Source organism: Saccopteryx leptura, chromosome 2, assembly GCF_036850995.1.
Source record: "Saccopteryx leptura isolate mSacLep1 chromosome 2, mSacLep1_pri_phased_curated, whole genome shotgun sequence".
Taxonomy (NCBI): domain Eukaryota; kingdom Metazoa; phylum Chordata; class Mammalia; order Chiroptera; family Emballonuridae; genus Saccopteryx; species Saccopteryx leptura.
In genome coordinates this window covers 218,849,597-218,862,741 of record NC_089504.1, presented here as the reverse complement: position 1 = coordinate 218,862,741, position 13,145 = coordinate 218,849,597, and the positions used below count along the sequence as shown (strand labels likewise).

The 13,145-nt window shown below is 38.4% G+C and overlaps 1 protein-coding gene and 1 non-coding gene across 2 annotated transcripts in view; one reads left to right on the top strand and one right to left on the bottom strand.

Moving 5' to 3' along the window:
* DSCAM (DS cell adhesion molecule) overlaps positions 1 to 13,145 on the bottom strand; it is a 636,673-nt gene that overhangs the window by 222,951 nt on the left and 400,577 nt on the right. Inside the window, exons 5-7 of the mRNA XM_066370162.1 lie at positions 11,567 to 11,845; positions 7,684 to 7,959; positions 115 to 411 (exon numbers count right to left, since the gene is read on the bottom strand). Of these exons, the coding sequence (XP_066226259.1) occupies positions 115 to 411; positions 7,684 to 7,959; positions 11,567 to 11,845 (852 nt within the window). The remainder of the gene's footprint in view (positions 1 to 114; positions 412 to 7,683; positions 7,960 to 11,566; positions 11,846 to 13,145) is intronic.
* LOC136396485 (U6 spliceosomal RNA) lies at positions 8,870 to 8,973 on the top strand. The gene has a single exon (XR_010749771.1). It is a non-coding gene; the product is annotated as a U6 spliceosomal RNA (small nuclear RNA).

Sequence of the window (13,145 nt, the reverse complement as noted above, 5' to 3'; positions counted from 1 at the left end):
AGGGGCAGCTACTCCGCTTCGGCATTCCAGGACTCAGCTCGGTGCATGCAGCAACCTCCTTCTCCACTACAATGAGGTATGTGTGTTTTTTTGAGGAGCTGATTTGACAAGCACCTCTTACGTTTATTCGAGCCTGGTACAGGACGACGCCGGCTGAGTTGTTGGCGGTGCAGCGGTAGACTCCCCCGTCACGGACCTGAGAGCTAGAGATGTTCAGGTAGCTGACCACGTTGCCCTCTGACGTGATCATCTGGCTGATGCGGTGACTGCCTCCCTTGAGAATCGGGTCATCGTCCAGGGTCCATGTGATTGTGGGCAGTGGTGTGCCCTTCACGTTGCACATGAGGGAAACGGGTTCTGCTGGACTCACCACTTTTTCACTAAAGGCAGAAATAATTTTGGGAGTTCCATCTGCAGGAAGACAAATTATGGAAGCAAGTGGCACATACAGATAATTAAACAACCTCCAAGTATGTTTATTTAATGATTCAGAAGTAGATGCAGTGCTCATTAATACTGCAAAAAACTTTGGTGCTATCAATACAACCAAATTCCAATCAGAACTTGATTTAATTTTCAAAATAGGTCTAGACATCATTAGCAAAGCTTTAATCATTTATATATTTGCTGATTTTCATAATGACAAGAATGATGATACAACCCTGATATTCATGTTAAACAATGTTAGCCCAAGAAATCTACAATTCAAAACTGGATGTCCCCTCCCAAAGTTATATGCACAGAAGAAACCCACAACCCCAAACCCTCACTTTAACTTTCCACTCCTCCCCAGTTAATTAGGGATTGCTCATCAGGGAGCTGGTTAGAGGAATAAAGGAAAAAGAGAGAGAGAGACTGATAATCTCAACTTCATTTTCTCATAAGAAATCATCTTTTAGAATTTTAATGACATATGATAAATGCACATAAATTTCCATGATGCTAAATAAAGTTTGACCCTTCTGGCATGTATTAAACATCTCTATAAGTATCTTAAGTGAGGTGGCCATATAACTTATCACAGAACCTGGGACGCCTTTGAGGATGAAGTGTGTACTGTGTACAATTATGCTAGGAGAACAGGCACAACCCAAGACTGTCCCAAACAAACTAGGATCTTAACCTTAAGGAAGTATTAATGGGTCTGACCAGGCGTTGACACAGTGGATAGAGCATTGGATTAGAACACGGAGGACCCAGGTTTGAAACCCTAAGGTTGCCAGCTTAAGCATGGGCTCATCCACTTTGAGCAAGGCTCACCAGCTTGAGGCCAAGGTCGCTGGCTTGAGCAAGGTGTCACTCAGTCTGCTATAGCCCCCTGGTCAAGGCACATATGAGAAATCAGTCAATGAACAACTAGGGTGCTGCAACAAAGAATTGATGCTTCTCATCTCTCTCCCTTCCTGTCTGCCTGTCCCTATTTTCCTCATATTGTATGGTAGTACTCACAAATTCATGTTTCTATTTTTTATATGGCTCTCCATTTAAAAAAAAAGAGAGATTCATGCATATTAAGGAGAACTGGGCCTAGCGTGCAGAGGACCCGGGTTCGATTCCCGGCCAGGGCACATAGGAGAAGCGCCCATTTGCTTCTCCACCCCTCCGCCGCGCTTTCCTCTCTGTCTCTCTCTTCCCCTCCCGCAGCCGAGGCTCCATTGGAGCAAAGATGGCCCGGGCGCTGGGCATGGCTCTGTGGCCTCTGCCTCAGGCGCTAGAGTGGCTCTGGTCGCAATATGGCGACGCCCAGGATGGGCAGAGCATCGCCCCCTGGTGGGCAGAGCGTCGCCCCTGGTGGGCGTGCCGGGTGGATCCCGGTCGGGCGCATGCGGGAGTCTGTCTGACTGTCTCTCCCTGTTTCCAGCTTCAGAAAAATGAAAAAAAAAAAAAAAAAAAAATGAAAAAAAAAAAAAAAAATAAGGAGAACTGTACAAGTCAAAAGAAGAACAAATTACCTATAGGCTGAGCAGACTCAGTCACATAAATAAACAAGGTGACACATTTTTTCTTCCTAGGTATAAGTGGGTCATTTTAACATAATTGTGATCACATGAAACAGGATTTCTGAGTGTGGTAATAAACCTTCCTGGAGAACATAATTTTAAATCATGTTCATTTTAAGAGTTTATCCTTAACAAAAGGTGATAATTAACAGAGTATTTTTTAGTTTTCAATTTTTATTTTAAAAGTTATATTAATTGTTGAAAAATATAAGCAAAACAAGCGTAGGAAACAAAACTGAAAATAGCTTAAAATTTCAACACAGAAAAACAACTGTTAACACTTCCAAAAACTGTGGAAGAAAGAGACATTTATCACTTAAAACCTTCAAGCCTATTTCTGTGGCCAGCTGGGCCAGCTGTGCAAGGTTCTCATTGGGGGTGAGTTATACCGGGTGCTTCCTGACAGCCTTCTACCACCTTTTCATTTGCAAATTCTGGAATCTTAATGTTTTCATTCTAACTCAAGTTTTGGGTGGCTGGAGAAGGCCCTCAACTATGTTTTTCCCAGATATATTCATACATAGCATGCTTCAGCATCCTGGGATCGCAGACAACTTTCTTTAACTGCCAAAGATGAAGAAAAGAACTTCACAATATTAAAACAATGATCCTGTGGCTTACTGCAGACGCTGCCTCAGAGCACTCTGCATTTAACTGACTGGGATGTCAGACGCCATCGTGCTTGTTATTCACTGGACATAGCCAGCCTTTGGGCACGTGTACATACAGTATCTCATTTGACCTCATAAGTCAATGCTTTTTTTCATTTTAGGATGTATTTAGCTGTAAATGTCTTTGCACTGATTTTTATACTAAGTACCTCAAGATTCAAGTCTTTTACAATCTGTTTAGAAACTAATTTTTTTCATTAAACCCCTTTTTTAAGATAATGTGTATGTGCAGTGAAATATACAGGACTTAAGTGTACAAACAGAATGAATTGTATTACCATATTTCCCCAAGTATAAGATTCACCTTTTTTAAAAAAAATTTGAGGTCTAAAAACTGTGTGCATCTTATACAGTGCTTATGGCATTTCAAATGACATAGATGGAACTGAGGATGAGAAAATATATAAAGACAGTGATTTGTCATCAGACACAGATGAGGACAAGCTAATGGAAGGGAGTTTTGACAGTGATGAGGAGTTGTATGAATTTTATGATGAATAAAACTTGAGTTCAATAACTTTATGTAATACTTTTTATTTTCAAATTTTGGGCCCCAAAATTAAGGTGCTTCTTATACATAGGAGTGTCTTATACATGGGGAAATATGGTAACACTATATATTTGTAACCACCAAAACAATCAAGATGCAAAACTTCCCCATCATCCCGATGTTGGTGGTCTCCACCCACCATATACAAGCACTGTGCTGATTTCTAACTGTATGTTTTAGCTCCGCCTGTTCCTGAGCTTTAATCCATGTAATCATGGAGAGTGTGCTCTTTCTAGAGGCACATATTCCATCACAGCTACAGACCAGTTAGCAAAATTAGAAAATGTAACTTCAGAACAGTACCATAAGCTAATGGACAGTCCATACCAAAAATTTAGCAATTGACCCAAATGTCCCTTCCAGCTATTTTTCCCCCAGTCCAATCAGTGTCATACTTAACAATTATCTGTCATGTCTCTTTACTGTCTTTCAATCTGGAATATTCTTTTGTGGCTTCTGCATTTCTTCACTTTGACATACTTGAAGTTACTTTGCAGCCAGTTGCTCAAACTCAGTTTCTTTGATGTACCTCATGATCAGATGCAGCTTGTGCATTTTTGGCAAATATTATGGAAGTGAGGTTGTTTTCATGTGCTTATTGGCTGTTTCTGTGTTTCCTTTTGTGAAATGTCTGCTCAAAGATTTTGTGATTTTTTTTTATGTTAGACTGTTTGCCTTTGTTACTGATTTGTAGTTCCTTATGTATACTGAATATAATTAATACACACACAATATATTTGTCAGATATCTTATATAAATTATATATAATATTTGTCAGACATGTGTATAGTATATATCATATATAAATGTATGTTTGTGTGTGAAAAATATTTTACAGCAGTCTGTAGTAGTATATATTTCATCTATATTTTTTCTAATTAATATTTTATGTGTATACATGTAAATACAATTTCAATCACATCCAGAAGTTAAATTTGTAGTTCTTCAGGTGAAACATAAGAATATTGCAACAAATGATTTCAAATAATTTAATTTATATTCTGTCCTTTGTGTTATTATATCTATGTTATAAATTATGTAATAATACAATGTGGTAATTTATAATGAATCTATTATAGTTTAAAGAAATTAAAAGAGAGAAAACTATTTTGCTAAATGTTTACTAAAATATTTATTACTTCTTATAATTTTTATTCCCAGTAATCTAAGTTCCCATTTTAGGTCATTTTCTTTACCCTGAGGAAGTCATTTACTATTTCTTAATGTACAGGTCTTCTGGCAACACATCCTTTGAGCTTTTGTTTATTAAAAACATGGAGATATCTAGGTTGATAGATGTTTCAAATCCTTTATACCATTTAAAGACATTGCTCCTTTGTCTCCTATCCTCTAAAGTCTCTGATGAGAAGTTCCCCACATTTTATATTGTTATCTCCCTTTATGTAGCATTTTTCCTCCCTTAGAACCATAAAATATTCTATTTATCATTGATTTTCAGAAACTTGACTCTGATGCATCTGCATATGATTTTCTTTGTTATTCTTCTCTGGATTTGCTTAAGTTATTGTCATCTGTAATGTTATTTGTTTATACTAAATTTCTGGAAATAATGGTCATTATTTCTTTAAATGTTTTTCTTCCTCATTCTCTGACTCCTGTTTCTTCTGGGCCTCTAATTATGTCTATAAGAGCATCTGATAAATATCCCACATGTCTCTGAGGCTCTGCTAATTTCATTTGGAGTCTGCTTTCTCTCTGTGCTGCAGATAATATAATTTATTTTCATTTATCTTCAAGTTCACTAGTCCTTTCTTCTTCCTTCTGCAATCTTCCATTAAAGCCAACACCGTGAATGTTTTCATTCCTATGTGTTTCATTTTATGGCTTCCATGTCTCTGCTGGTCTTTCCCACATGTCCATTCGTTATGCCCAAATTTTTCTTTAAGTTATTAAACATATTTTAAATAGCTTTGAAGTCCTTATCTACTCATTCTAATATCTGGATCCTTTCAGGGTCTATTTTCTACTTTGTCATTTGATCCCTAGCCATAGTATCCTATTTCTTATTTGTTTGTTTTGGACATCTAGTTATTTTTATGGTACACTTGGATTCTTTTTTAAATTTTTGCAGTTCAGGAGTCAACCAAGTTTTTCAAGGAAGTTTATTTTCCTATTTTAAGACTCACTACTATTATTTTCTCCTTCTTGGAATTTCTACTCACCTGTCTCAATTTGCAGGTGACTCAACAGCCCAGACTTTTGTCCTTCTATCTCTCAGTCCCATACAACTGCACTTTCTGCTTTCTTTCCTGTTCTCTATTCTCTACCCCACAAAAACTGGAGAATATCTTTAGAGGAGCTGTGCTCTCAATGTATGTAACACCTAACCTTTGCCCCCTTTTTTAAGGGCTAATTCCTTCTGCCTACCTTTGGCTGTCGTTTTAGTGTCTGCATATAGTTTTGCTTTTCCCATAGTTCATAATTCTAATCTTCTTGCAGGTTAGCCTGACACATGCTATTCTATCATTTTCAGAAATAGGACCTGTTCCCATTCTTTTCTCATAATTCCATTTTCCAGTTAACCTTGTTTTGTCTTGAATGTATAACTACTATTAGATTCCAGTTTTGTTAGACTGCCACTTCAGTTTCTTTGACCCAGCAGGAAACCCTCTCTGATTGTGCATTATATCAGTGGCCATTATTACTTCGAGAATTGTGAGTTTTTACACTTATGCTAATCCACAGCTATTTCATTAGGGATACTAGTTAGACACTGTTTTAGGGAAGAGACTAGATTTGTAGGTGCAGTTCTATTTCTTCTCTACTTTGCTACATTATCACCATCATTTCTCAGAAGAGAAAAAAAAATAGGGTGAGGCTTCTTGTCCTGAATGGAAGCTAACATGCAGCAAATAAGTCGATGAGGATGCTCAGTGAGCCCCTCGATCCTTTTTTCTTATTCAAGTGACAGGTTTTTTTGGAGATGAAAGCAGACATTAATTTCCCAGTGAGACCGAGTGTCTTTGAAATCTTTTTTAAGCTGTCATTCTGTGATAACCTGAACCCTTTAGACATCATTATGGATTATCAATATGCTCTTTAGGTTTCTTAGGCCTGTGAGATGGTTGCCATGGTAACTAGGCCTAGAAAGGTAATCTCTCCCTTTTCTGCTAGCAATCTAAAAATAGTGACTATATACAGGCTGTGGTGCATCATCATTACCAAACGAGCCCTGTACAAATTGATTACTTTCTGCACTTAATTATTATGTGGAACACAGTGTCAGGCATTTAATATGAGAGCTGTGCCTTCAGCTAATTTCACCTCTGCTTTAGAAATCTCATCGTCTTCAAGAAAATGCCTGAATGAAAATAAGAATGCCATTCTAAGTCTACTTCTTAAAAATTGGCTAAGGTTAAAAAGAATGATAGAACTATCCTTTTAACACCAAGATATATTTAAAGTTATTTTTACCCATAAATGGATTTTATTTTTTCTCCCTTTAAGATACATGAAAGTCATGTTATTATTTTATCAATTGATAACATATAAATTTTAATTTATATAGAAAGACACCGTTTCCAACAAGACACACAAATATACAGATAAAAGCAAGTTCAATTATCTGGTGATAAACATATGTCTCACTTGAATGTTACTTTAATAGCTTCTTTCCCTGGCTGATTGATAAGCTTGAAGATGCAAGTTGGCAGTAGATAGTTAAATAAAACAACAACAACAATAAAACATACCTAAAACCTATTATTATACCACAAGGTAATTCCCCAGAAGTTCCATTCATCTAAATCTTTGAATATTAGGAACAGCCTACGAACTAGGAACAGCCCTACGAACCAGATGTCATTTTTCACTCCATCAAGCACAATGTTGAAATATCACTTGTATTTGGCCTCTAATGTTCTGCATCTCAAAATGTTGCTATTTTGCACCCCAGGGGACATCTGAAAATATCTAGAGACTTTTTTTTGGCTGTCACACTTTGTAGAAAGGTACTACTTGCATTTAGTAGGTAGAGGCCAGAAGTGTAGCTAAAATTCTAGAGCCCTCAAAAAAAAAAAAAAAAAAAAAGCATTATTGAGAAACACTGGCACAAAGCATAGTGGATTGTCAATCAAAACTTTAAGTTTCAAAGTTTCCGAAGTCTACATCCTGACAAGTAAGATTAAACATGAGTGGGCAACCTTTATGCTAATTAACTATATGTTAAATTACATTATTATGTTACTTATACCTTGTACAATTTTCATTTCATCAGAACCCAATCTTTTGTTTGTCAGATTTATCTTGAAAAATCATGTAGAGTTATTAGCTAGTCAGATAGATAGAAAGGTACAGATAGGTATAAAGGTCACATAGGTAAAGAAAGGTCCAAAAGGTATAAACTGGGAGTTATCAGCACTGTTTCACCCTTCACTCTTCTTTTTGAGTGCTCTGGGTTTGGGCTCTTTTTCAGCTGAACCCTGTAACGAGGCCCACTGACCTTCAAGGACCACCTGCACAAAGTCTTGAGCGGACAGCTTATCCTTGCGCACAAAGCACTGGTATGCGCCCCCGTCACTTTTGACCATGTGATCCATTATAAGGTTTTCGTGGTTGATCCCTGTGATCCTCACATTTTTTCCAGGGTTGAGGATTTCACCATTTCGGTACCAGGAGAGTTCCTGGTCCTCACTTCCTGTTACGCTGCAGGACAAGGAAACTTGGCTACCCACGCTGCTTTTAACTTTCCTGGGGCTGATGGTAGCTTTCAGGGGCTCTGGAGATTTTGGTAAGAGAGAAAAAAAGAAGGTAAAAAATATCATACATGTAGTAGCATTTCAACAACATGGTGAACTTCTGACAAGGCAAGTGCATCACACCCCACGAAGTCTCACACTCAGGGTTCTATTGGGTGCCACATGTAGTCTAGAAGGACCCTCTGCTATTTTTTTCTGGACTTCTCTCTCTATGTAGCAAATAGACCAATACTGGTCAAATTGCTTTCTCAGTGAAAATGTGTGCATATTAACCTGTTGACAATAAGAAATGTAATGTTCTGCACACAGGGAAGGACAGAAATATTTGAATATTTACACCCCATTTGCCTTGTCTCAAGGTGGCATGGCTGATTTTGTCCTAGGCCATTCTCACACACATATACTCACTCACATCACTAATGTGGCTTACCCTGGGCCAGTAACAGCTGTAAGAAAACAGGTGTCATTAGAAGTTGTGACCATAAAACAGTTTTGTTTGTTTGTTTGCTTGCTTGTTTGTTTAAAATTAGGCTAACTGGTTGGGACAGGGTTGGAAATCTCATTCGTGGATTTCCTATGTTTTCATTCAACAAACTCTATTCAAGTTAGCAAGCACTTATTGAATATCTGTATACCAAGGACAGGATTAAAATCACAGGTGAGATAAAAATGAACATCTGGCACAACTAGCATGTGCCATAAAGTTAGCAAACATCTTTTGTATATTATTTAAGTCAGTCTTCCCATAATCCTGCAAGCTTTGTGTTATTGTCTCCATTTTGCAGAAGAAGCAATGGTTATTCAGAAAAAATAACTAACCAAATCCACTAAATAGGTAAATGGCAAAAACCAGTTTCTTTTATCCCAGTTATTCCTACTGCTCATGTCACCACATTGTGAAGTCTTTGATTCTAAAGAGTTTAGGCTTCAGTGCTCGCTCCGGCAGCACATATACTAAAATTGGAACGATACAGAGAAGATTAGCATGGCCCCTGCACAAGGAGACAATGAATAAAAAAAAAAAAAAGAATTTAGGCTTCCAGGTGGGTAAGACAACTACTAGAATAAATATAGAAACCAATAAAGTCTCTTGGAGACATATAATATATGGCAGAGAATCAACAGAAAGTCCTGGTTTATCAAGCATGGGTAGAGCTGTGGCCAGAGGGCACTGCGGACTGGGGCATGCCTGAGTCGGGCCCAAAGCACAGCTCCACCTCAGGAGGAGGGTCTGATCAGTGTGGATGCAACATAAGGTCTCTGAAGGGGATTAGTGGAAGAAAAACGACAAAGGCAGTCTGAGATAAGATTGCAAAGAGTCTCTAGGTTCTTTAATTCCAATGGAATTAAAGAAAACTTTCTAGAACTTTTAGCAAGTGAGTTTTATAGTCAAGCACATTTTTAGGAGAATTGATTGATCATATTGTGTTGGACAAATGAGAGTGGGAAAACTGGTCAGGAAAGAGACATTGCAAATGTGCTGCTGAGGCACTGAATTCAGGCTCAATCTAAGACAGAGAGGAGCTGAGAAACACCAAGGTACAACCTCGAGGACTGGACAGGATTTGGACATAGAAGAAGCTTAAAGAGAACCAAGGATTTATAATTTGCATTTGGAGGTGGCTCAAGGGGGAATGATGTCTGGAATAACAAGGAGAGCCTTTTACAAGGTAGAGGTGGTGGAGAGTTTGGTTTGTGACATTGCTCTTTGGAAGTGCCAGATAAACACCTGATATAAAATTGGGAAACATACTCCACTGACACTCAAAGAAGCAGCAGAGGCTAAACATTTACTTACAGGGTGATTTTCAGAGGGGAGGAATTTGAAGCCACAAGAATAAGAGAGAACACCAAAGGAAAAGAGAAGAGATCGAATAGAGGAGGGCTCTGATTTGGAGCCCAAGAGATTGCTCCTTGTCAAGAGAGAAGACAGAAAAAACAAAAGAACAGTCAGAAAGGAGGATGGGAATGTTTGAGAACCAATGCTAATGTGGCAGATGCATACAATGATGGAAACACACTCAAAATTAAGACTTTTCCACAAATGACTTTCAAAATGTAGTCGTGATAAATACTTTTACCAAGAAAGCATTAGAATGCACTGAGTTGAGCAGAAGATGGGGGTAAGGGGGATGAGAAATGTCTTAGGGGAAAGACATTGCATTAATATTAGAAAGATAGAAAGTTTTAGATATTCAAGTATTTGAAACCCACCTTTGATGACTTGCAATCAGGAAAGGAATTGGGTTTGTACAAAGAATAGGAAGAAGTTACATATAGCAGGTGTATATATATGTGTATATATATGTGTGTGTGTGTGTGTGTGTGTGTGTGTGTGTGTGTGTATTTTTTTTTTTTTTAAGAAAAACTATGGGAAATATGACCAGGCAGTTTCACTTGAGATGGTTTTGATGATTCCTGAATTAGAAACTTTATTCAACAGAAAATAGGGAACTATAAAACATGTGTTACACAGAGGAGATTTTGAGCCTATGGGAATAATTCTTACTAGTTTTATTACTTCATGTACAAAGTTCTTCAGCAATGAAAATATAAATGTGCAGGCATTATCCTCCATTTTTTCCTAACCTCGCCTAAGCAAGTTGGAATGATATTTGTGGGACTCACCCTAGGATATTTACTTTAAATATATTCTCTTGGGCTAGGATTGTGCTAAAACAGTCTACACTCGGGGTGACACTGAAGAGGCACTTCCATAAACAGGCATAGGGCTGGAAAACAGACAGCATAAGAAAATGCCTCCCTTTTAGGGTTGGACTCTTGTGATTCAATTTGTTTAGTTCAGCCCACCAAATTGTGTCTCTATCTATCTATCTATCTATCTATCTATCTATCTATCTATCATCTACCTAGCTAGCTATTAAACATTATATCTTGGCAACTAAGAGACATCTATTTGGACCAAAGTCTGGCAGTCTGCCCTGACTCTCTGATCTTGGGGCACTCATTTTGATTGGTGCCCACAGGAGTGATACTGAGGTGTTTAACTAGAGCAGAGTGCTCCCCACTGTGATCACACCCTCCTTCCTCTGAGTCTGCCTGCAGCAAGCATCCTTCTCCACACATCCCTCAAGACAGTCCCCGCAAATCAACTGCAGATTAAGCATATCCACCACACTTGGATGAAATGATCAATCATATCAAGTCTAAGTCCTCTGCTTGAATAATTTACAGCCCAACATTTCTGCTGATTATAGCCCCACTTAAGAATTTAAAGTAGCATCTGGAAACAGGGCAAGGGCAACCATTTTGATTTGATTGTGTGCTAGCGCAACCTTGCCCCTCTTCTCTCAGTTTTCAGTGAGGCTGGCCATTCTTAATTCAATAGCTAGGTAATGTTATCTTGGGGCCAAATGGAAATCTTGGAATTTTGGGCATGGGAATCAGACAGACCTGAATTCAACTCTAAGCACCAAACTTCACCTGTATAACTTTGAGAAATTTTAGCATCAATTCCCTCATCTGCAAAATGGGGCTAATATCTGTCTCAGCAGTACTTTGCTGTCGATCAAGGAAATGCTACAGAGAAAGCCTGGAAGTCAGCTTGTAACAAGAGCTCTATCAATGGCAGCCAACATCACTGTTGCAAGTTACAGTCCAACTTACGTTTCACGTACAGGCGGCCTATCACCTTAGCAGTTCCGTATCTGTTCGACACTTCACACACATAGCTGCCTGAGTCTGAGGGACGAGTGTTCTCAATAAGCAGCCCTGTCACAGTCTTCTGGAACCTTCCAGAAAGTTCCAGGGGCATGTTGTCTTTCAGCCAGCGGTAATCTGGCTCAGGGTGCCCAAGCGCTTTGCAAGGCAGCTCCACGCGCTGCCCTGCCATGGCTTTGCGATGATCAAACCCATCCAGTATGGATGGGGCTGAGTTCGCTGGGTCTGCAGAAGGAAGAAAAACTCTTAGACACAGTGAAAGAGGAGAGCTGATGTGGTCATTTAGAATCATAGGACCTCATGCATTATTGAAATTCTATACGTCATACCAGCTATTGATACAGATTCTTAAGGTTTTGTATATGAACATGAAAAGAAGTTCTATTTATATAAAATTTCTTTTGTTCAGAATTTGCACAAATTTGAAGCAGAAAAGATTCTGCTTTTCACCCCCTACTAAATACTAAGAACTTCAGAATCAGCATGGTTCAACAGGAGTTGCTCTCCTAAGCCAAGAATTGGGTCTTCTTATAACCAGTGAAATGTTAGACCTCCCCTTTCAAGAGAGTGACAGTAACAGAAATAGTTGTTAAACATTAGTATACTTTATGTCACAAACAAGAATTTTACATACAGTTTTTAAGTTGGGAAGTGTCTTAGTTACTTATTTCACAAACAGTGTTTGAACCCCAAGTCAGGAACCAGCCCAGAGTTAGGTACTGCAGATGCAGTAGTGAGTGAATAAGACAGGAAGGATGACCTCAGGAAGCTTACATTGTAGTTGTGTGTGTGTGTGTGTGTGTGTGTGTGTGTGTACAGCAGGAAATGTCTTAGTAAACAAATACATAAAGATAATTTAGTTCGTAGTAAGTGCAATGAAGAAAATAAATGGGTGACAAAGTAAGTGAAGGTAAATGTGTTGAGGCGACTTCAGGAATGGACTTCATGGACATCCTCTCTGAAATGATATCTGAAGTGAGAGGAAGACAGTCAAGGTATGGTAAAAATTGACTGGTTAAAACAAAAAAGACACTTGTGGATCATCAATGATATTATTACCCTGTTATTAAAAACTTACAATGAATGACTAGCTGTTCTACCAAGTGATGTTTGACCTGCACTATAATCTTGAGCCAAATAAGGAAAAGGACAAGATGTTCTTAAGATCTGGGGCAGTGGACACCACTCAGCTCAACATCCAAGCTTGCTTGTAGGAGGTAATATTTTCAGGGATTACCATGGAGAATGTAAAATAGAGATCCTCAATTGGATGTTAAAAATAAAACTTAATAATCCCTTGCCAGTAGCTTAGTTGGTTAGAGCAGTGGTCCCCAACCTTTTATGGGCCACGGACCAGTTTAATGTCAGAAAATATTTTCACAGACCAGCCCTTAGGGTGGGACAGATAAATGTATCACATGACCGAGACAAGCATCAAGGTGAGTCTTAGACGGACGTAACAGAGGGAATCTGGTCATTTTTAAAAAATAAAACATTGTTCAGACTTAAATATAAATAAAACGGA